We start from the raw sequence: 23350 nt of genomic DNA, 5'->3' as shown, positions 1-23350 counted from the left end.
ACCAGATATCGATCTATTCGCATCCAGACTTAACCACCATCAGGGGGGGGGGGGGGGGGGGGAAATAGTTTATTTACGCATTCCCTCCTTTCTGCCTCATCAATCGGGTATTAAGGAAAATACAACAAGACTCTGCGTCTGGTATTGGTAGTACCCGATTGGCCTACTCAACCATGGTTCCCAGTGGTATTAAACATGGTATTAGAACCATGTATCACCATCCCACATAGACCAGATTTATTGCTACATCCCGTAACAAGGGATAGCCACCCATGCCATAAACATTTGAACTTATTAATTTGTAGAGTTTTAAAAACACCTCTACTACAACTGGGACTGACGGACCGAACAGTGAACATGATCTCGGCGGCCCAAAGACAGTCAACCAAAAAACAGTATCTGGTCTATATCAGGAAGTGGGCGATGCACTGCCATAAAAACAACATCACCTACATAGACATGAACATCCCGTCTGTTCTGAAATATCTGGCAGGCCTCCACTATGATGAGGGGCTCAGTCACAGTGCCATCAACTGCGCCAGAAGTGCCCTATCGACTTACGTATGGCAGGGGACAGAGCGTTACTCTGTTGGGACTCACTCACTGGTAACAAAACTTATGAGGGGAATTTTAATACTAATCCCCCAAGAACCAGGTACTCCCAAATATGGGATGTAATTATTATTCTGAAGATGCTCAGGAATTGGTCTCCAGCAACAGCTCTGTCCCTAATAATAATAATAACTTTATTTATAAAGCACTTTAAACAACTACAGTTGCCACAAAGTGCTGTACATGAGAAATCATGAACGAAAAGCTATTACAAACAATTAAAAACCATTAAAAACCGTACAACGAAGGACTATAAAAAACACACTAAAAATTAAAAGACATTAAAAGCACTAATAACAGGAGCAATGCCTCAGCCAGTGTCGAAAGCCAAAGAATAAAAATATGTTTTTAGGGAGGATTTGAAGATGGACAGTGAGGGGGCCTGTCTGATGTGCAACGGCAAGGTGTTCCAGAGTGCCGGAGCAGCAACAGAAAAGGCTCTATCCCCTCTGAGCTTCCGCTTAGACCTTGGTACCTCAAGGAGCAGCTGATCAGCTGACCTGAGGCACCGGGCAGGAGCATATAGGTGGAGCAGCTCAGAGAGGTAAGGCGGGGCGAGCCCATTCAATGATTTAAAAACAAATAAAAGAATTTTGAAATGAACTCGAAAGTGCACTGGGAGCCAGTGTAGGGAGGCCAAAATTGGCGTAATGTGCTCCCTCTTTCGAGTTCCAGTCAAAAGGCGAGCGGCAGCATTTTGAACAAGCTGGAGACGAGCCAATGAAGCTCGTGCGACTCCACAGTAGAGTGCGTTACAGTAATCCAGCCTAGATGTAATAAAGGCATGGATTACTGTTTCAAAATGCTCCCGCTCGAGAATGGGCTTCACCTTTGCCAGCTTCCTTAGGTGAAAGAAGCTGGACTTAACCACCGCGCCTATTTGTTTGTCTAGTTTAAAATCACCGTCCATCCTAAAACCCAGGTTCAAGACGGTTGGCTTTACAGACATTGCCAGTGGACCCAAGTCAACCAAGGGAGGTTCACGGCAGCCATTGGGGCCAAACAAAATCACCTCTGTCTTCTCTTCATTAAGTCCCAGAAAGTTTAAGGCCATCCAGGACTTAATGTCCTCAAGACAAGACAGAAGTGATTTTAGAGAATAGTCTTCCTCTTTCCTGAGTGGCATATATAACTGGCTATCATCCGCATAAAAGTGAAAGGAGATGCCATGCCTTCTTAAAATTGAGCCCAGAGGAAGTAGGTATAAGGAGAAGAGCAGGGGCCCTAAAATTGAGCCCTGTGGAACCCCATATACCAAGGGAGTGGAGGAGGATTCAAAGTCAGCAAGGCTTACCCGCATGGTTCTGTCTGCCAGATAGGACCTGAACCATCCCAGGGCACTGCCACAAATGCCCACTTGGTGCTGTAGTCTGGAAATTAAAATTCCATGGTCCACTGTATCGAAGGCGGCAGATAGGTCCAGCAAGACAAGAACCACATAATTACCTGAGTCGTTTGCCAGGAGGATGTCGTTGAAGACCCTTAGCAGAGCCGACTCTGTGCTATGCATGGCCTTGAATCCAGACTGGAAAACCTCCCGAATATTGTGCTCATCCAGGAAGAGTTTCAGCTGCGCATAAACTACCTTCTCCATGATCTTGGAGATAAAAGGCAACTTGGAGATCGGCCTAAAATTGGACAGATCAGTTTGATCCAGGCCTGTTTTTTTAAGTAGTGGTTGCACTACAGCATGTTTAAAATTTATGGGGACAACCCCAGAACACAAGCTACTGTTTATAATGGTGAGAACCGACTGCCCTATACTCGGGAAAACCTCTTTAAAAAGAAGAGGAGGGACAGCATCACAGGGGGAACCCGACGGCTTAATATGCCTAACCACATCCTCTAGACCCGACAATGTCAGAGGCACAAACTTTTCAAATGCCACCAGGCATGGGGCCGGAACAGAGGGGTCAGAGGCAGGAGCTGAGATGAGAGCCCTTATAGAAACGACCTTATTAATAAAGAAGTGCAGGAAGTCATTGCACAATTCGGACGATGCTTCCAAGCAAACAGGCTGTGGGGCATTTAAAACAGAATCAATAGTTTTGAATAATACGCGTGGGTCGTAACGCTTAGCCACTATTATATTAGACAGGTAATATCTTTTGGCCTCTTTAACAGTATTTTGATAATTTCGCCAGCTGTCCTTTAGGATTTGCGATGAAACCTGCAGCCTGTCCTTCTTCCACTTTCGCTCAGCTCTGCGACAATCCCGTCGAGCTGTACGAGTTGCGTCACTAAACCAGGGCTCGGGTTTAGCTCTGGGCTGCAAAGTTTTTAAAGGAGCCACAGAGTCCAGTATAGTTGTGCAGGAGGAGTGGAACCAAGAACTAATCTCCTCCGCACCAAGGGGAGTGGACGCAGAGGGGGCACAGAGCTGATCGAATGCAGCAGAGAATTGGCCAGCAGCAGAAGGGTTAAAGGACCGACAGCGCCGAGCAGACGATACAGGTCTAACTGCAGCACTGGAAAAACCAACATCAAACAGTACAGGCATGTGATCAGAAAACAAACTATCACAGACCTCCAAGTTTAATACAGGCAAGCCATAGGAGAGAACAAGGTCCAATGTATGTCCATGTTCGTGTGTGGGACCAGACACACACTGCACAAAATTAAAAGAATCAATAAGACTTAAAAAGTCCTTCGCCAACGGCTTATCAGGACAACACACGTGTATGTTAAAATCCCCAACCATAAGGACGCGGTCATAGTTGGGCATAATCCCAGCCAGAAACTCAGAAAAGTCAGACACAAAGTCCTTGTGGTATTTGGGGGGTCGGTAGATGACAGCACAAAGCACCGTGTCGGAGCGACCCACCTCAAATAAAGTTGCCTCAAAGCTGGAGAACGTTGATAATGCAGTGCACTGTTTGCATTTAAAATTGCTTTTATAAATGACTGCAATTCCACCTCCACGGCCCGACATCCGTGGCGAGTTGAAATAAGAGCAGCCCGCCGGCAAAAGTTCAGTAAAAGCGCTGCACTCACCAGGACCGATCCAAGTCTCTGTCACACAGAGGAAGTCCAGAGCCCGGGAACAGAAGAAGTCCCTCAAAATAAAAGTCTTGTTTGCCAGCGATCTGGCGTTCACCAGGCCAACCCGGGAAGGGGATGGACTCTTTAGGTCTGCAGATCGGGGAGCCCGGGGCAGTGTCCGCAGGTTCCGGATATTCACCCCGCGATAGCGGAGTCGAGGAGAGCAGGAGGAGCGGAGCCGGTCCCGCTGCAGCCTCCGATCGTAAGCGGGTAGGGGGGGAGGGGGGGAGAAAGGAGCAACCTGAAGCAGCCGGCACACCCGGCGACCGCCCCCGTCCCCTCCGAGGCGGCGTGTCCGGGCCGTAGCAGGTGGGCAGCCCTCTACACCTTCCGGGAGGAGTTGGTCCGGTGGCAGCTGAGAAGCACCAGGCTGGAGACCCCGGAAGAGCGGGCTCACCTTGAGGCTGCCCACCTCCCCTCCGAGGCGGCGTGTCCGGGCAGCTCTCCAGGCCGCAGCAGGCAGGCAGCGCTCTGTACCCTCTGGGAGGAGATGGTCCGGTGGCAGCTGAAAAGCACCGGGCTGGAGACCCCGAAGGCGAGGCCCACGAAGAAGTCGCTGACAAGGGAGCCCGGGCGCACCCAGTCTAAAACTCACCAGTCGACCGCCGCGCTTTCCACGGCGACGGCGACGGCGACGCTTCCTTCGAGGCAAGGCCCAGTCCAGGTGAGTCGAGGTTCCGGATAAGAACGGTGGCAGGGTATTATATTCAAACGCACCGACAAACGCACCGACATTATGTCGTAGATCTTGGAGAGATTGACGGTCGTACACCAGCAAAGACTTTACCTGTATAGTGCCAAAAAACACCAAACACAGACAGAGCGACAGACGAGCAGCCACACACACCGGCGCCATCTTCCCTATACCCTACACAGACTGACATTAAAAACAGTCATGCTAATGGCATTGGTCACGGCACAGAGGGTACAGTCACTGCATAAACTAAGACTGGACAACATGACTTCCTCAACAGAAAATATTACGTTTCATATCTATGAGTTAGTAAGCAGAACAGACAGGGATCAGCAGGCCTCAATATACAATTTAGGTCATACCCAACAGATGACCATCTGTGTATAGTAAGACATCTGTCATTATACATGGAGAAAACGGACTTCCGGTGGCTGCTATGAAGCAGTGAAGGCAGCTGCACTGAGCTCTCCTCCAAACAAATCGTGTTTAAAGTCGACTCCCATGCCAGGATCGAGTTAAAAAATCTCATCAGGTTTGCTGAACGTTGAGGGTACTGACTCCATCAAACAGTACCGGTGGATTTGGGATTTAAAGCGATCTTATCGTAAAAACTGGATGAGAAAGAGAAGAGGTCAGAGAGGACCCAAGAAGACTACAATCAGTTTCCAGCTCCAAAAAGCTCTGGATGAACTTGAAACCACCCCGGAACTCACTTTTGAAAGTTTGGAAGAGGAGCTGGAACCTCAACAACCTACAAGCGATATGGCTGCGAGAAGTGATACAAAGGAGAAAGAAATGAAAAGCTGGGAAGAAACGGTAAGAGCTAATATTCTTAAAGACATTACTAAAGATCTTCAGAAGCAATTTGCCAAAATGAATTCTACAATTCAGAACAACTTCTCCACTATGGAGGGCAATCTTTCTAAGTAAATTGATAATAGCTGCGGCGAAGTAAAAGAGCTTTATGTAGCCCTGAACCAGCAGTTTAAAGATTTGGAGTCCAGGACTGCGAAGGAATTGGAAAGTATGCAGAGAGATTATAACAATAAACATGACACCCTGCTGAAGCAATTAACAGACTCGGAAAAATTGATGGAAGAGATGGATGGTGAAATGGAACAGATGAGCCAAGAAATACAAGGTCTGAAAAAACAACACGATACGAATTGGGAGCTAACGAATAAACTGAATGAGAAATGTCAAGATTTAGAGGCCAGGTCAAGGAGGCAACATTTGAGAATAGTAGGAGTTAAAGAGGGTGCTGAACACGGCCTTCAAATGCGTGATTTTATTACTAATCTACTTAAAGATGTGTTCAAACTTCCAGAAAAACCAAAGATAGATTTGGCTCATCGAGTGGGTCGCTTCCAAAAACATGATAATGCTAAACCAAGGCAAATTATTGTAAAGTTCCTGGATATTTCAACTTTGGAAACTCTATTAAAGAAGATAACCTATGGAGAAAACCTTACATTTGCTGATAATATCGTAAGATTCTACAGGGATTATCCTCGGGAAATTTTGGCAAAAAGACGCGAGATTAAAAGGGCAAGCAGTATTTTATATGGACATTCTGACGTTCGTTATGGCGTGATCTATCCAGCGAAAATGCTAATTACGTTTAATGGCAAGCAACGCTCATTCACGGACCCGGACTCTGCTTGCAAATACGCCCAGGGGATTTTAAACAAAATTCAAGGAGGAACAGAATAATAGACATTTTATCTGTGGAACTTTGTTTTTTCTGTTTCAATTAAGACACTAGAACGCTTCAGACGGTTACCAGACAGGCTTATCTGGCAAGAATGTGTTGTTCAATAACAGAGGCCGAATTAAACTTCTGAACTGAAAGCACAGATGGAAGCTCAAGGTCGCAAGCTCGTCACCAAACCCCTCAGCACGTAGAACTATGAGACCGTCTCCTTTTGAAATGGCCATGATATGAGGCATCTGTTCCACACTATATGACCTATTATTTATACATATAACTAACTAATTAACCACTTACGCGCAATAAACTCAACTAACGTTAAAGGCGTAATGTACTATACTAACACGACTAACTATATAGCAGGAAGGATGGGGGAGGTTAGACATATATTTTAAATACTAAATACTAATTATGAATTAATTAACATACAGGTAAATGAAAAGTGTAATTATTGACGAGGTACTTTAACCCATAATTTCTTTTATTTTAATCCAAATCTTCTACCTTCCCTTTTATTTTATTCTATTTTAAACTGTTCAGCGATTAATTGACCTGATATGATAATTTTGGTAACAATTAGAGGGAACCGACTAACGTTGAGTCAAATTCTAATAGGGGGATAAGGCCCAGTGCATAATCTCGTCGACGGAGGTCAATTTAAAAACAAACCTAGCTACCTTAGGTGGCTTTTTTGTAATTTATCGTTTTTTGATAAATTACATTCACTTTTTTTGTTTATTCACAATTCTGTGTTGTATGACTTAATATTTTTTATGTAAACTTTATATTATATGTTTTTCTCTTTCGCTTAATTATGTTTAATAGTGTCAGGAGATGTAAAACTACTGTAGAAATTATGAAGGACAACTCTGGATTCGGGATTCCGAGGTACTTGGCTGCATCACATGAATTATACAGTCTGGTAATAATAGCCAATGCAAGATAATAGTCGAATAAATATCGGAGGTCTCACCTTCTGTAGTTGGAACATCAGAGGTGCGAATGAGCCAATTAAGAGGGGTAAAATTCTGGCACAATTAAAATTATTAAATATGGATATTGCTTTCCTACAAGAGACACATTTGAAACAACAAACTCAGATCAGATTAAGGGCAAATTGGATAGGTCAAAGCTATTACTCCTCATTCACCTCTAAAGCAAGAGGCACGGCCATTATAATTCGGAAGGGTATACCTTTTAAATTAAAGAAATCTATATCTGATAAAGAGGGAAGATATGTTATAGTCACGGGAGAAATTTACAATAGACCATTAACTATGATAAATATTTACGCGCCTAATTTTGATAACCCACAATTTTTTAGGAAAATAATAGATTTAATCGCAGAGCATAATTATCAAAATATAATAATGGGGGGAGATTTTAACTGTGTTATAGATCCATACTTAGATAAATCAATAAAGCTAGGGAAGCGTCTTGTTAAAATTAAGACCTGTGAATTTTTAAATACTTATATAAAAAATAATAACATAGCTGATGTTTGGAGAATAGCAAATCCAAGTGGTAGGGAATACTCATTTTATTCATCAGTTCACAAAACTTATTCGCGAATTTACTATTTTTTATTGGACACAAAATTAATCCCGTATACGAATAAACCATCATATCATAATAGTATTATTTCTGATCATTCACCATTGACTTTTATACTTAAAATTGAGGGAATGCCGAGTATAAAACCTTTTTGGAGATTCAATGTACATATATTAAATAACCCGCAGGGTTATGAGTATATAAAAGAACAAATAAAACTTTTTTTCGAAATAAATGACACGCCGGGTATTTCTGCACCGCTATTATGGGAAACCGTCAAGGCATATATTCGCGGTGTCATAATTTCTTACCAAAGTTTTCAAAATAAGGAAAATAAAAGAGAACTTCAGCGGATAGAACAGAAAATAAAATTACTAGAACTGGACAATGCAACTGACCCAACCATAAATAAACATAATAAGATAACTTTATTGAAATATAAAGTCAATAGAATACTATCGGCTAGAGTAATAAGATTATTCCAAATTACAAAACAAGCACACTTCGAATTTGGGGATAAGCCACATAAACTACTTGCGAGGCAACTGAAGCACGAGAAAAGGAAAAAACTATTACTAAAATTAAATCGGATAAGGGTGAGTTTTTAACACTGCCTAAGGATATTAATAAGAGGTTTGCCCAATTTTATCACAATTTATATACATCTAAAATAAATACAGATGTAAGTAAAATTACAAATTTTTTAGATAATTGCAAGCTCCCAAAATTGGATAGTTTAGAACAAGAGCAATTAGGAGCACGGATTACTAATGAAGAAATAAAACAAATAATAAACTCACTGAAAAATGGCAAGACCCCAGTACCAGACGGTTTTGGTAATGAATTTTATAAAAGATTTCAGGAGTCAATTGTACCAAGATTATTCAATTTATACACGCAGGCTTATACTGAAAATAAACTACCAGAAACCCTAGCAGAAGCAACAATAACACTTATACCAAAAGAAGATAAAGATTTAGATGAACCGGGTTCTTATAGAGCTATTTCACTTCTAAATACGGATCAGAAAATTTTAGCAAAGATTCTAGCTAGAAGGCTAAATAATTATATTAACAATTTAATAAATACGGATCAAACGGGATTTATACCCAAAAGACAATCATTTAATAATTTGAGAAGGCTTTTCAATATAATGTACTCTCATAATGAGGACAATGAAGATATTTCAGTTGTCACGCTGGATGCAGAGAAGGCATTTGATCAAGTAGAATGGCAGTATTTATACAAGGTACTCCAAAAATTCAATATGGGAGAGAATTTTATTAGATGGGTTAAACTACTTTACGATAGACCTACGGCAAGATTATGATAGAACCGTTGGCCAAAAGGATTAGAAATCACCCGAATATTCACGGATATAACACTAAGGACTCAAAGAATAAAATTTCACTATATGCTGATGATATCCTTTTATATATTACTAATACACAAACGAGAATACCCACCTTATTAACACTAATTGAGGAATTCGGCTCTTTTTCGGGATATAGAATAAATTGGTATAAAAGCGAAATTATGTCTTTAAAACCACAGGATTCGAGACACTTATTAAAATTCCCCTTCAAAATTGCAACAGAAAAATTCAAGTATCTGGGTATTCAAATTACGAGAAGACACAAATCATTATTTAGTGCCAATTTTATACCACTATTAAATAAACTGAATGATATGATTAAATTTTGGAAAACGCTTCCGCTCTCATTGATAGGTAGAATTAACGCTATAAAAATGACTTTCTTACCACAATTAATATATTTGTTTCAAGCGATCCCAATATATATTCCAAAATATTTTTTCAAAAAACTAGATTCCACTATCACTAATTTTATATGGGATTACAGAACACATAGAATTTAACGAAAGCATTTGTGCAAATCTAAAGAAGTTGGGGGTTTATTATTACCTAACTTTATGTATTACTACTGGGCAGTGCATATTAAGAACATAATGTACTGGCTGGATAGTTCCACTCAGCAGTTGGCATGGATAAGAATGGAGAAAGAGGAGTGCTATCCGCACGATATAGGAACGATCCTGCTCTCACCGATAAAATTGAATAGTATAATATATAAGAAGAACCCAATTATTCATAATATAATAAGAATTTGGAAACAAATAAAAGTATCCTTGAAATTAAATAATTTATCAGTACTAACCCCACTATTGAACAACCCCGCATTCAAACCTTCTCTCATCGACAACACATATCAACAATGGGATAGACTGGGGATTAGGAAAGTAGGGGATATGTATGAATTGGGCAAACTGTTATCATTTCAACAATTAAAATTTAAATTTAAATTGAAGGATAATCAATATTTTAAATATATACAGGTATGTGACTTTATGAAGAAATATACACATAGATTTCAAACTATATTTTTAGACCCTTTAGAAGAAGCAATGAATATTAAGGCTGATTCACAAAAATTAATATCATACTTTTATAATAATATATTATATAGAGAATCACCCTCAACAGAAGCACTAAGGGAAGATTGGGAACATGAGCTAATGATAAAGATCTCGAAGGATAGATGGGAAAAGTATTTGATGAATACACATAACTGTTCTATTAATGCAAGACATAATTTAATTCAATTCAAATTATTACATAGACTATATTATTCAAAAACGAGGGTGAATAAATTTTATCCAAATGTCTCTCCCAGATGCGATAAATGTTTGTTTCAAAACGCTAATATAACACATTCATTTGTAGGATGTACAAAGTTGAATAAATTTTGGAGTGATATATTTGATATATTTACAAAGCTCTTCAAGTCAAGAATAGAACCCAAAATGGAATGGATTATATTTGGAATAATAGGAGAAGATACCAATTTAAATAAAGACCAAAATGTTTTTTTAAATTATGGGTTAATAATTGGAAAGAAATTGATACTTAAATTTTGGAAAAATACAACCATACCAACTGTTAAAATGTGGATTAGGAATATGATGGACATAGCACGCCTTGAAGAAATGAGACTCCGACTAATAGATAAATATGACCAATTCTTAAGGAGTTGGTCTCCTTTCATCGACTTTTTGGAATCATGTGATGCAGCGGTACCATAAGGATTGCTGATTTCAGTTCATGACGTGGATAGATCTACATCTCCGAATACAGATTTGAAAATTTCTCTTTTAAGGGGCCTTCTCTTCTATTTCTACTTTCCACTTTTTATTTTTTATTTTATTTTTTATTTTTTATATACACACTTCACGTTTTCCTACTCTCTATCATCTATTTTTCCACTTTTTCCCCTTTCTATTGTTTTCTTTTTCTTGTCTTGCTTACTTCCTTCTCATAACATAAAACTAGAGGTTGTACATAGAATGGATTACGGTATGACATAGTTGGCACCTAAAATTAGGTTCCACTGTACTGTTTTGTACTGTATTAACTTCTAATAAAATAAACAAATAAAAAAAATTTAAAAAAAATACATGAAGAAAACGAAAATCCTAAGAGGCAATGAGAAGGCACTTTTTGGTCAGCCACTAACTACCACACAAAAGAGTGACGGTCCAGACCATCTCAAGATGGCTGAAACGGGTGCTAACACAGGCTGGGGTGGATATTAATATTTAAAATCTCATTCCACCAGGGCTGCAGCTACATCGGCAGCGATACAGTTGGATGTCCCAATGGACCAAATCCTCAAGGCAGCAGGATGGTCTGGGGGGGAAAAAACATTCCAATTATTTTACAATAAACCAGTAATGAAACCTGGAACGTTTGCAGAAACAATTTTAAGTTCTGTAAATTAATTTAAACCCATAAAAAGGGGTTATAAATTTGTGTTAATAAATTTTATGATTTCAATGTCGAATTCATGTCCAAATTATGTTAACACAATTCCTCCTACAGTCATCAAGGCAGACGTGATGCATGGACTCGTTTCCACGGCATGAAATCACAGAGCTTTAAAATCTTCACGTAGTCACTCACGTGACTCCGAAGTAAAATTGTAAGATTAAACGAGAATTTCCCAGTTTGAAGTTTGATCTGTATTTTATGAGGAGTTACGATGAGGGATTACGTGCCCTCCGCTCCCACCCTTGATCATATACTTAACTGGTATCTCTTCTCTAATCTTACTATGTTTAGTCATTACAGTTATCTGTGATTTCACACCGCTGCTTTGAAGAATGACATGCATGCGTCGTGGCGGGGTTCTTCACGTAATCCCTCATCGTAACTCCTCATAAAATACAGATCAAACTTCAAACTGGTAAGTTCTCGTTTAATCTTACTATTAATTCACACTACTGAATAGGCTACAATAATGCCAACACCTGCTTCTCCATAATACAAGCACTTGTGAAGACACATACAGGGCAAATCCATCAAGAGAATGACTCATACATCCAGAGTAACCTCAATGCCAGAAAAATAGCACACGCCCAAACTGAGCAAGACTGACTTAAAATTGGCAACATTTACGCATCCAAATGGATCAATTGACCAAAGCCTAACTTAAAGGAACACGAAACAAACACATCCATAAGGCAAAATAATCCCCTTCACTCTACCAAAGAACAAAACTGTAGAATAACAACACTCACTCCCTAACTTAGCAGAAGAATAAAAGTAATCGCACATATAACAAATTAATACAAAACCAACCCTAAAATAATAATAATCACAATTATAAAGAGTACACTGACTGACTAAAAAATAACATCTTGCACAGACCAACTCCAGAGTAAGGGCTTTCAATCACAGAAAGAAAATCTGCTTTAGAATACTCACTCACGTAGGCAACAAGAGCAATCTAGGTCACACAACTAAATCAAGTAACACTTACAACAGAATCACATCTCTCTCATAACCAAGTGGATTAAAACAGTATCTAAACAACAGCAATCACACGCCCAGTTAGAGTAACACAGGTTCCAAAGTCATATCTCCCGAGCAAAGCAAAGTAGACATAAAATCATCAATGATAGCCATTATGGATTTATGAAGGGTAAGTCTTTCCAATCTAACTTACTGGTTTTCTTTCAGGATGTGACAAAGGAGCTTGATCGGGGCAGGGCTGTGGTTGAAGTATACTTGGAATTCAGTAAGGCCTTGGACACTGTTCTTCTGGACAAGCTGGTACTGAAAATAAAGAAAGCAGTGGAATCAGTGGAAATATTTAACAATGGATACATAATTGGTTGACTGTTAGAACCCATTATGTTGCTTTACATGGCTCAAAAAGCAGCCTAGGAGATTGTTACCATGCGGTCACCACAGTGGTCTGCTATGGAACCTTCCTCTGGAGCTAGGAGCTGGAAGTACACTGACTAAATTTGCAAATGATACAAAGCTAATGAGGGTGACAGATTCAAAAACTACATAAAGAATCTACTTGAGGATTGAATATGCTTCGGAGAAAAAAACGAAAAATACTGGAAAAGCACGGAGGTGAGGTAGGATCTGCGGAAAGAGAAACGTTTTTCTCTTTCCACAAGAGGATTCTCCAGCATTTTTTTTTTAATGTTTTTTTATTTCAGATTTCCAGCATCTGTAGGCTTTTGATTGTTTAATATGCTTGGGGATTTGATGGACAGACAGTATATGAAGTTCACTAAAGAAAAATACAAAATGCTTGACGGAGTGACAAAAATCTATGTAGGGATTCTTACCTAATTGCAACAATGTACTGTGGATGGAAAATAAAACAAATATGGATTTTCTCATTGACAATAAATCAAAATGACTGCAATCATGCTCATCAATGTTAAGTAAAATACATCAGTTGTGGAGTGTATTATTAAAGCATAAATCTGACAACAAATGAGGTAGCCCGGGGATACTTAAAATGATTATGCAAGTGGACTTTTACTTACAACACAAAAATAATTACTGAAACTGTTGAACCTGTTGAGATGTAGAGGAGGAGGTGTTGGCGCCCTCGAGGAGCATTAAGTGGATAGATTCTCAGGACTTGATGGGATCCATCCCAGGTTATTGAGAGAGACAAGAGAAGAAATGAACGCCTTTGTGTCTTTTCTAGCAAAGATAAACAAAAAAAGCTGGAGTAACTCAGCGGGTCAGGCAGTATCTCTGGAGAAAAAGAAATGTTTCAGGTCGAGACCCTTCTTCCCCTTTCCCTGAGAGTCAGGGGAAAAGGACACAAAATATTTTGATGGGGATATATAGAGAGACATGGAACAACTGAATGAAAGGTATGCAAAAAGTAATGATGATCAGGGAAAAGTGGAGCCCACAATGGCCCATTGTTGGCTGTGGGCTCAGTGATAACAAGTTTTGCAGACAGTGAAACTAGTATAACGATTATGGTGGGGGAGGGATGGAGAAAGAGGGAAAGCAAGGGTTACTTGAAGTTAGAAAAATTCAAGATCATACTGCTGGTGGTGTAAGCTGCCCAAGCAAAATATGAGGTGCTGTTCCTCCAATCTGCATTTGGCCTCAATCTGAACAATGAAGGAGGCCCAGGACAGAAAGGTCAGTGTGGGAATGGAAGGGGGTGTTGAAGTATTAAGCAACTCGAGATCACATAGGCCAAGGCGGACTGAGCGAAGGTGTTCTGCGAAATGATCGGCCGGTCTGCTCTTGGTCCAGCTACAGGGAAGGTCCTGGAGGACTGGAGAGCAGCTAATGTTGTTGCTTTATTTAAAAAGGGAAATAGAGTGGATCCAGTGAATTATAGGCCAGTGAGCCTCACCTCAGTGGTTGGGAAGCTATTGGAGTGGATTCTTTGGGATAGGATTTGGAACAGAATGGATTAATTACAGACAGTCAGCTTGGCTTTGTAGAAGGTAGGTTGTGCTTTACTAACTTGAATGAGTTTATTGAGGAAGTGACGATGGTGATCGATGAGAGTAGGCCGATGCATGTTATTTACATAGATTTTAGTAAGGCAATTGATAAAGCCCCCCATGGTAGGCAGATCCATAAGATTAAGATGTACAGAGTTAACAGTCACTTGGTCATTTGGATTCAGAACAGGCTTAATGATAGAAAACAGAGGGATGTGGTGGAAGGAGAATAATTAGGCGGGAGGTCTGTGATCATTGGAGATCCATAGGGATCTGTTCTGGGAGCTCTGCTGTTTGTGATATATATACACATGCCATCTATCTTCTATCTATCTATATTACTAAAAGTCTGTTCTTGACCGGTTTTGGCCATCTGTGCTGCGATTTCCGAGAGAACGCCGCCACCTACGGCAGTCATTTTTGGCCACCTCGCTCAGAGCCCCCCTCCGCCGCATGTGTGCCGAGGATTATTCTAGTCGACGAAAAATGACAGAGATATTAATGATTTTACAAAATTCCCCATTCTCTCTGCTGCCCCCGCTGGCGGCAGGGGGGATGGACTATAAAACCAGGAAGTGGTGTGCCTCAATTAGTCTGCAAGCTGGAGGAAGGTAGAGGGTCACGTTTCTCTGAGCTGTGAATAACACTGAACATATGTCCACACAACTGTGAGTAAGTACCCTTAATGTGGTTTGAAAATGAAAATATGGTTAAAGTAAAAAAGCACTGCCTGCAAATGGTTGTTTGGGGGTTTTGGGTTGAAATAAAAAGGCACTCTCTCTCCCCCCCCTCTCCTCTCCACCCCCCCCCCCCCTCTCCTCTCCCCTCTTTCCTCCCCTCTTTCCTCCCCTCTCCCCCCCTCTCTCCTCCCCGCTCCTCTCCCCCCCCTCTCTCCCCCTCTCTCCTCCCCTCTCCTCTCTTCCCCCTCTCCTCTTCCCCCCCTCTCCTCTCCACTGCCCCCCTCTCTCTCTCCCCTCTTTTTCTCCCCCTCCTCCCCTCCATCCCCTCCCCCACCGTCCCTCCCCTAACCCCCCCCTCCCCTCCACACACCCCTACCCCCCACCCTCCCTGCTCCCCACTTCTCCCCCTCCCCTCACCTCTCCCCCTCCCCTCCCCTCTCCCCCCCACCCCTCACCTCTCCCCCCCTCTCTCCCCCTCACTCTCTCTCTCTCCTCCCCTCCACCCCCACCTTTCCCCTCTCACCCACCCTCCCTCTTCTCCTCGCCACCCCCTCTCCCTCTTGCCCCTCTCTCTGTGTCTCTGCCCCTTCTCTCTCTGCCCTCACTCTCTACCCCCGTCCCCCTCTCCCTCTCTAGATGTGACTGCAAGTTGGGGGCTATGCATCAGTAGATAGGGTGGTTATGGGGTAAAAGGAGCAAATTAATAATATTAATATAATATCAAGGGGGGTAATTAGCGTGAGTGCGGGGGGGGGGGATAGTTAGTGTGTATGACGCTGCATGCCGCCGCCCCCCCCACAACCGCACGCTGGGGGAACAGACCCAACGGGTCTGCACTTGGTCTAGTATATAGATATAAATGGCATGGACATAAACCTAGATGAGTTGGTTAATAAGTTTGCAGTGGTCATGGGCTGTGAGGAAGGTTGGCAAAGTATGCAGTGGGCTACATATTTGGGCGGGAAGTGACAGATGGAGTTTAATCCAGGCAAGTATGAGTTGTTGCAATTTGGGAGGTCAAATGTAAATGGAAAATACACAAATATTTTGTATTTGTGAACTGTGACCCCCAACAGCTTTGATAAATAGAGGGTTCTTGAGATCGATATCCATTACTCCTTTAAAGTGGTAATACAGGTAGATAGAGTGGTAAAGGAGGCATGTGGTGTAATTGCTTTCATGGGTCGGGTCATTGAGTATAAGAGTCAGAAAGTCATAAAGAGCAGGGAGGTTCTACTGCAGTTGTACAGGGTCTTGGTGAGACCACACCTGGAGTATTGCGTACAGTTTTGTTCTCCTAATCTGAGGAAAGACATTCTTGCCATAGAGGGAGTACAGAGAAGGTTCACCAGACTGATTCCTGGGATGGCAGGACTTTCATATGAAGAAAGACTGGATAGACTCGGCTTGTACTCGCTGGAATTCAGAAGATTGAGGGGGGATCTTATAGAAACTTACAAAATTCTTAAGGGGTTGGACAGGCTAGATGCAGGAAGATTATTCCCGATGTTGGGGAAGTCCAGAACTAGGGGTCACAGTTTAAGGATAAGAGGGAAGTATTTTAGGACCGAGATGAGAAAATCATTTTTTACACAGAGTGGTGAATCTGTGGAATTCTCTGCCACAGAAGGTAGTTGAGGCCAGTTAATTGACTGTATTTAAGAGGGAGTTAGATGTGGCCCTTATGGCTAAAGGGATCAGGGGGTATGGAGAGAAGGCAGGGATGGGATACTGAGTTGGATGATCAGCCATAATCATATCGAATGGCGGTGCAGGCTCGAAGGGCTGAATGGCCTACTCCTGCACCTATTTTCTATGTTTCTATAATGCAACTTTATAGGACTTTGATTAGGCCGCATTTAGAGTATTGTGTGCAGTTCTGGTCACCCCATCATTGGAAGGATGTGGAGGCTGGGAAAGAGAGCAGAGGAAATATCCCAAAATGATGCCTGGATTAATGGGTAATGGCTACAGGGAGTGGTTGGACAGACTTGGATTATTTTCCCTGAAATGTCGGAGGTTGCAGGGAGACCTGAATAATAAAATAATGAGAGGCATAGATAGGATAGACAGTAAGAACCTTTTCCCCAGGATGGCAAAACAAATACTAGAGGGCATAGCTTTCAAGTGAGAGGAGCAAAGTTTAAAGGAGACTTGTGGGGCAAGTTCTTTGTTTTACACTGATGGTGGTGAGTGCCTAGAATACGCTGCCTAGAGGGTGGGTGAGGCAGACATGGAAGTGGTATTTAAGAGACTTTTAGGTAGGCATATGGATATGCAGGGAATAAAGGAATACAAATTATGTGCAGGCAGATAAGAGTTGGTCTTGGCATCATGTTTGGCAAAGACACTTTGGGCTGAAGGGACTGTTCTTGTGCTGTTCTGTTCTATGTTCCATGAAAGCACATGAAAAAGGACTACTTGAATGATCTAGTGAATTAAAGGATTAGATTGATATATAAATTGAGCATGTGCTCAATAGGGCAATAGAAGGCTGAGGTTAAATGATTGTTGTTTTCAGGGTTATAAACGGACTGATAACAATTCCTCTTGTCCCAAACACCAGAACCAGAGAACACAGGTTGAATTTGAAAAAGGCTAAATGCAAGTCATCTTCGAAAACGAAGTAAATGGCCAGGGGATTGAAATTAGTGTCAATTTATTCAAAAGCAATTAACTAATTTTTTTCAACAAAATAATATTTTGTGGTACAATAAAGCCTTCCAAGTAGTCTGCATAATTTGGGAGTGTTAAACAACTCTGGATTCACAATTCACAAAGCTTTCTACTTAGAGTTGTCCTCAGTTCCCATCTGAATCTGTTGCCATCCTTTGTAGGGTGGGGGGCTGTTTTGGTCGATAAACAAGTCCTTTATCATTATATCACACAACTACTGGGATGGTAGATAATAAACGAGTTGGACTTTGGTCTTTCATTTTCTCCCATTTCTTCTCTTCCCACGAACTCCCAATAAACAGAACTCACTGAACTGTAACAACTCTGAAATGGCGGGAATCACACTACTGAATATCAAACATAAAATAATTCATAACAACAAGCAAAACTGATTCAGAACTCTATTGTATACATATCGTACAGAACACTGACCTTTATACACTGCCCGCACACATCCATACAGAACACCAATACTAGTATATTGCACCTCATCCAACTGAACAGAACATTGATCCTGGAATACAACCACCTATACAGAAAACTGAGCCCAGGATATTGCCCCTTGCACACCTGTACAGCACAATGACCATAGAATATTGCCCCTTGCACACCTGTACAGCACAATGACCATAGAATATTGCTTCTTCCACACCTGTACAGCACTATGACCCTGTAATACCACCACTCACACACCTGTATTGGACAGCATTGATGCTACAACACCATCATTCATACAGGTAAACAGGCAACAGTTTCCAGAACAGTATCATTTTGACACTGGGCTCAACACTTGCCTAGAAATGACGGTGCATTCTAAAGGGTACATTGGATGGTATTTGTGTGGTGCAAAGATTACCACCACTCCACTCAGTTGCAATGAAGACAAAATCAATAGGCAGAACACATTTTTGTATTCAACCATGCACCACTGTCTGGTATTCTTCGTCTGAATCTGCATTTGCATCCGCCTCTGCATGTCCTTGTGTCTATCTGCTCCTGGGGCTGTGCTTGGCTGGTTAAGCCTTCACAGCAGAGAGCAGCATAAGAGCTTTGGGACTGGGGAGGCCTGCCGGATCGGGATCTCAGGGAGGTGGCAATCATCGGAGGTATTGGGAATCTTGAGCAGCCTCAATCTTGAGCAGAGGCAAGATTGGAGAGACCAACATCATGCTTGAAAGGGGGTTCATTGAGATGGTGGCTTGAGATGAAGGTGAAAAGAATGGTTGGCAATGGCACCAAAGTGTGGGGTTGTGCGGGACAGGATCTTTAGATCAGAGGTTTGGAGATGGTTCAGTTTTAGGGTTGGAGGTGGGAGGCCTGAGAAATAAGCGTTACTTTCCATTTACTTGGAGGTCTCCCAAGTCAGAACTAAGAACTTAAAACCCTGTAGATGAGCCAGTGTTCTATGACAGACACTCTCAGGGTAGCGCTGTCCAAGATCCACCTCAATTCTCTGGATTATGGTAATTTGAAGTATTCACAATTTTTCTTATTAGCATTAAATAAAATAAGTCTGAGCTGGGGAAAGTATGAATAGTTTAAAAGATTAAATAATTGAGATAAGCTGGTAGTGTGCAAAATACTGGTGCAGCTGGACATGGAACAATATCCTGCTTTGATGATTACATGACAAAAAAGCTATTGAAACTGTTGAAAGGACGCAAAAGATCTACTTAATGGGGACTGAATGTGAGCTTGCAAGGAAATACATGGCTGAGAGGCCAATTGATTGCTATTTGGTCCCTGAAGGGGTAAGATCATGTGAATCATCATGAGATAGTCACCATGTTAGGATCATGAAGGTGACTTTCAATATACGATGCCAGCTCAGTTTTCCTGATTGCCATGATTTATGACAGTTTGACCTGTAAATGGTCACAAACATGATATAGCCTGTGGTTAATAGATTCAGAATTGCATAGCGTTGAAAAAAGTGCCCTATAATCCAATTTCTAGACAACTGTTTTTTGAGCCACTCACACAGCTAAACAAAATATGAGCATTTATAAAATATTATCATTTATACATTCAAACAGAATAGCAGACACTTGAAAACCAATGTACTGACACACCCAAACTGAGCAAAATGGACTCTATTTTTTCCCAATTCCACGATGGAATACAATAAACAATAAATAATAGCAGCACTTGCCAATACAGCAATATCGACACGACCATGTACAGCACCCAAGTGATAAGCATATTTCTGTAGAAAGCACCTAATTTTAATTACAACCAGTCAGTGAGACATTTGAAGCAAGCAACATTGACACTAAAATAAGTGTACCTACCCGACAGAATGGAACTTGCAAACAGCACAAGTGACAAATTCAAACAGAATAATACAGACTCTAAAAGGGCAAGACTCATCCATCCAAATGAAACAAATGCAATTGTAAAGCATCGGCAATGATACATGTCAACAAATCAATGCTGGTTACAAAATAATACCGTTCTCACACTCCAAGAAAGGAGTCTAAAGTCAAACAATTGTAGGTAGAGTCTGAAGAAGGGTCCCGACCTGAAACGTCACCCATTCCTTCTATCCAGAGATGCTGCCTGTCCCGCTGAGTTACTCCAACATGTTGCGACTATCTTTGGTGTAAACCAGCATCTGCAGCTCCTTCCTACACATTGTAGGTGGAACGATCTTCAAAATAATGGCAATCATCCTTTTGAAACACAGCAAGTCTGGTTCCCAAAGTTATACTTGCATTCATGATCAGAGCAAATTAAACCAGACCAGCACCATCCACAGACTCAACGGGATAAAATGCACCTTTAAAAGACAGCAGCATTCACGCAACCAAATAAAATAACAACAGTAAGTAACAACATGGACTCTTTAACTGAGCAGCACTAACTTCAATAAGCCTAGTGTGAGATAGCATTCCTTCAAATGAAGATTGAAGTGACAGGAAGAAAAGATTTTCATTGCCTCAGGTTATCCCATAGCCATTGATAGACTTCCGAAGTGCTCAAATTGTAGTCTTGAAGTGTGGAGAACGGCAGAAAGACCTTGGGGGGGGGGGGGGGGGGGGGGGGGGGGGGGGGGGGGGGGGGGGGTCATCCACAAAAATCATCAAAAGCAATGACTGATACAGCCAAGCAAGAGCAAACAAATGCCTGGGTTTCTATTCTTGCAGATCGGAAGCTAAAAGTTATGTTTAAAAGTTTTTTTAGGCACTAACAAATTCAATCAGAAGCTCAGGAGTATTTAGATTATGCACCTTGCCACCACAAAGACAAATATAATAGATGTATTTAAATGCAAGAATATTAAAATGAGGGAGAAAAGAACCAAAAGATACCTTGGTATAGTATAGTTGAATACGAATTCATATTGGAGGCTTATGACTCAACACGAAATACATGTAAAATTTGGGCCATATATCTGTTTCTGAGCAATAAATACTGTGTAAATAATATTATGGATGTTCCCAAACAGCGGAACACTAGCATAATGATATCATATCTGTCACAATTCAACAGAGCAACACCAATACTGCAATAAATCTCCCCATACTCTTAAAAAAAAAAAAAGCAAATATTATTTCAACACCAGCATTTAGGGATACTAACAGCAACGCTGGTTCTGCAACACCACTTTACAAAGAAATCCGGCAGCATATGGTAAGTGCAGCAATACAATTTATTCAAAAGCTGGGGAACACATACACAAAAATAACTACTCTTATCCTGAATGGAGGTTTACCTCCCATTGCTCCAACATATCATCAGAGGGCCATTGTGGCTCTAATGGAACAGCACTCACATAACCGCTTTCAGTAAAAATATCAACTCCAAGAACTACATGACATCTTCTCCACAATGACAACCCTTGCACTTTTGATCAATGCAACTATTTTTTTGTTTCTATTGCAACAATACCCACAGCTGAGCATGGAAGTACACACAAGTTAGGTAAATGGCCTGTCGCACTTATGTAACCTTTTCGGTGACTGCCGACACCCGTCATAGGTCACCGAAAATTTTCAACATGTTGAAAATTCATCGGCGACCAGAAAGACGCTACGACTCTTTGGGTGACCAGGAGACCTCTCACGACCATACAGGTGACTCCCTGGAGACATGTCGCGGGTGTCGTGGGGTGTCACCAGGGGGCATGTTGCCAGGGGGTCATGAGAGGTCTCCTAGTCACCCAAAGAGTCGTAGCGTTTTTCTGGTCGCCGCTGAATTTTCAACATGTTGAAAATTTTTGGCGACGTATGATGGGTGCCGGCAGTCTCAGAAAAGGTCGCGTAAGTGGGACAGGCCCTTTAGAAATATGGGACTGAAGTTGGCAAGAACATGAACATAAGTTGACTATCTCTGCATTTAACTGGTATATTATACTGCTTGTATATTAACTATTGAGGAAAAGAGTGACTGCCCATTAATAAATGTTAATCAATGAATGCAATATGTTAACATGCTTTTAAATTTACAGCTCTACAAATAGTCCAGGTTTTCTGAAAACATCCATTCACACCAAGGCCAGAATACAACAGGAATTGTTGGTGTTATTTGGTGTTCATAATAACAGAATGACTATGAACAACAATAAGAAGCTGATGTTTTCAGTACTTCAGGTGAACAACTGGGAACACACATGTACAGGTGAAGCTTCCTTGGGTTGTTCAAACAGTTGTGCCACTTGAGCTGTAGGTTGTCAGAGACACTTATGCCCCTGTCCCAGTTAGGAAACCTGAACGGAAACCTCTGGAGACTTTGCGCCCCACCCAAAGTTTCCGTGTGGTTCCCGGAGGTTGCAGGTGGTTGCCGGAGGTTGCAGGTAGTGGAAGCAGGTAGGGATACTGACAAAAACCTCCGGGAACCGCACGAAAACCTTGGGTGGGGCGCAAAGTCTCCAGAGGTTTCCGTTCAGGTTTCCTAAGGGGCATTACTCTTTCTTGGAAGTTAAGATTTTTGCTGGACCTGATGGCCATATGTTACCAGTGACTTTAAAGATACTGCCTCCCTCAATATTATTGTCTCTGGATTCTCCCAGGGTCCCGCTGGAAATACAGTACATCCAGGATCAAAGTAACATTCAAAACCTTATTTTGAATTCAGTGGCATTATCGTTGCCCTGGCTGCCATCATCAATAGTTTGAGGATCACCGTTGATTAGAAACTGTATCTATTGCATTAACATTATGGTTGTGAGAGCAGGTCAGAAGTTGGCTAATGTACGACAAGTGACTCAACTCCTGATCCCTGAGAATTTCCATCATCTACTAATCAGGAGACGGATGGAATTCTCTTCAACGCTTGAATGAATGCAACTCCAAAAGCATTGAAGATGCTTACCAACGTAAATTTTCATTCCTTCCACCACGTCTGCACCGCATTTGGCAGTGTGTGTCCCAGCCAAGCTTTCTTCCATAGCATCTCCCAAACCCATGACCTCCTTTGTCTGGAAAGACGAGGGCAGGAGGCACGCATAAACGGCACAACATGAAATCTGCTCCAAGTCACAGATCATCCTGACTTGAAAATACATCATCATTCCAACGTCTTTGCATGGATTAAAAATCCTGTAGCTCACAACCTCATAGTGCTAACAGATAGTAGTAG

At 41.5% G+C, this 23350-nt stretch overlaps 1 protein-coding gene across 1 annotated transcript; it reads right to left on the bottom strand.

The window, feature by feature from the left end:
* Positions 1-958: 958 nt before the first annotated feature.
* LOC116974699 lies at positions 959-4510 on the bottom strand (the record flags this gene model as incomplete). Its single annotated transcript, XM_033023419.1, has 2 exons — positions 3311-4510; positions 959-2410 (listed from the first exon to the last, which is right to left on the bottom strand). Coding segments are annotated over exons 1-2 (2652 nt in total), but the record flags the coding sequence as incomplete, so codon positions are not given.
* Between the last annotated feature and the right edge of the window lie 18840 nt (positions 4511-23350).

Source organism: Amblyraja radiata, chromosome 6 (genome assembly GCF_010909765.2).
Source record: "Amblyraja radiata isolate CabotCenter1 chromosome 6, sAmbRad1.1.pri, whole genome shotgun sequence".
NCBI classification, from domain to species: Eukaryota; Metazoa; Chordata; class Chondrichthyes; order Rajiformes; family Rajidae; genus Amblyraja; species Amblyraja radiata.
The sequence above is the reverse complement of the archived record's forward strand: the minus strand, read 5'-3'. Positions and strand labels throughout refer to the sequence as shown.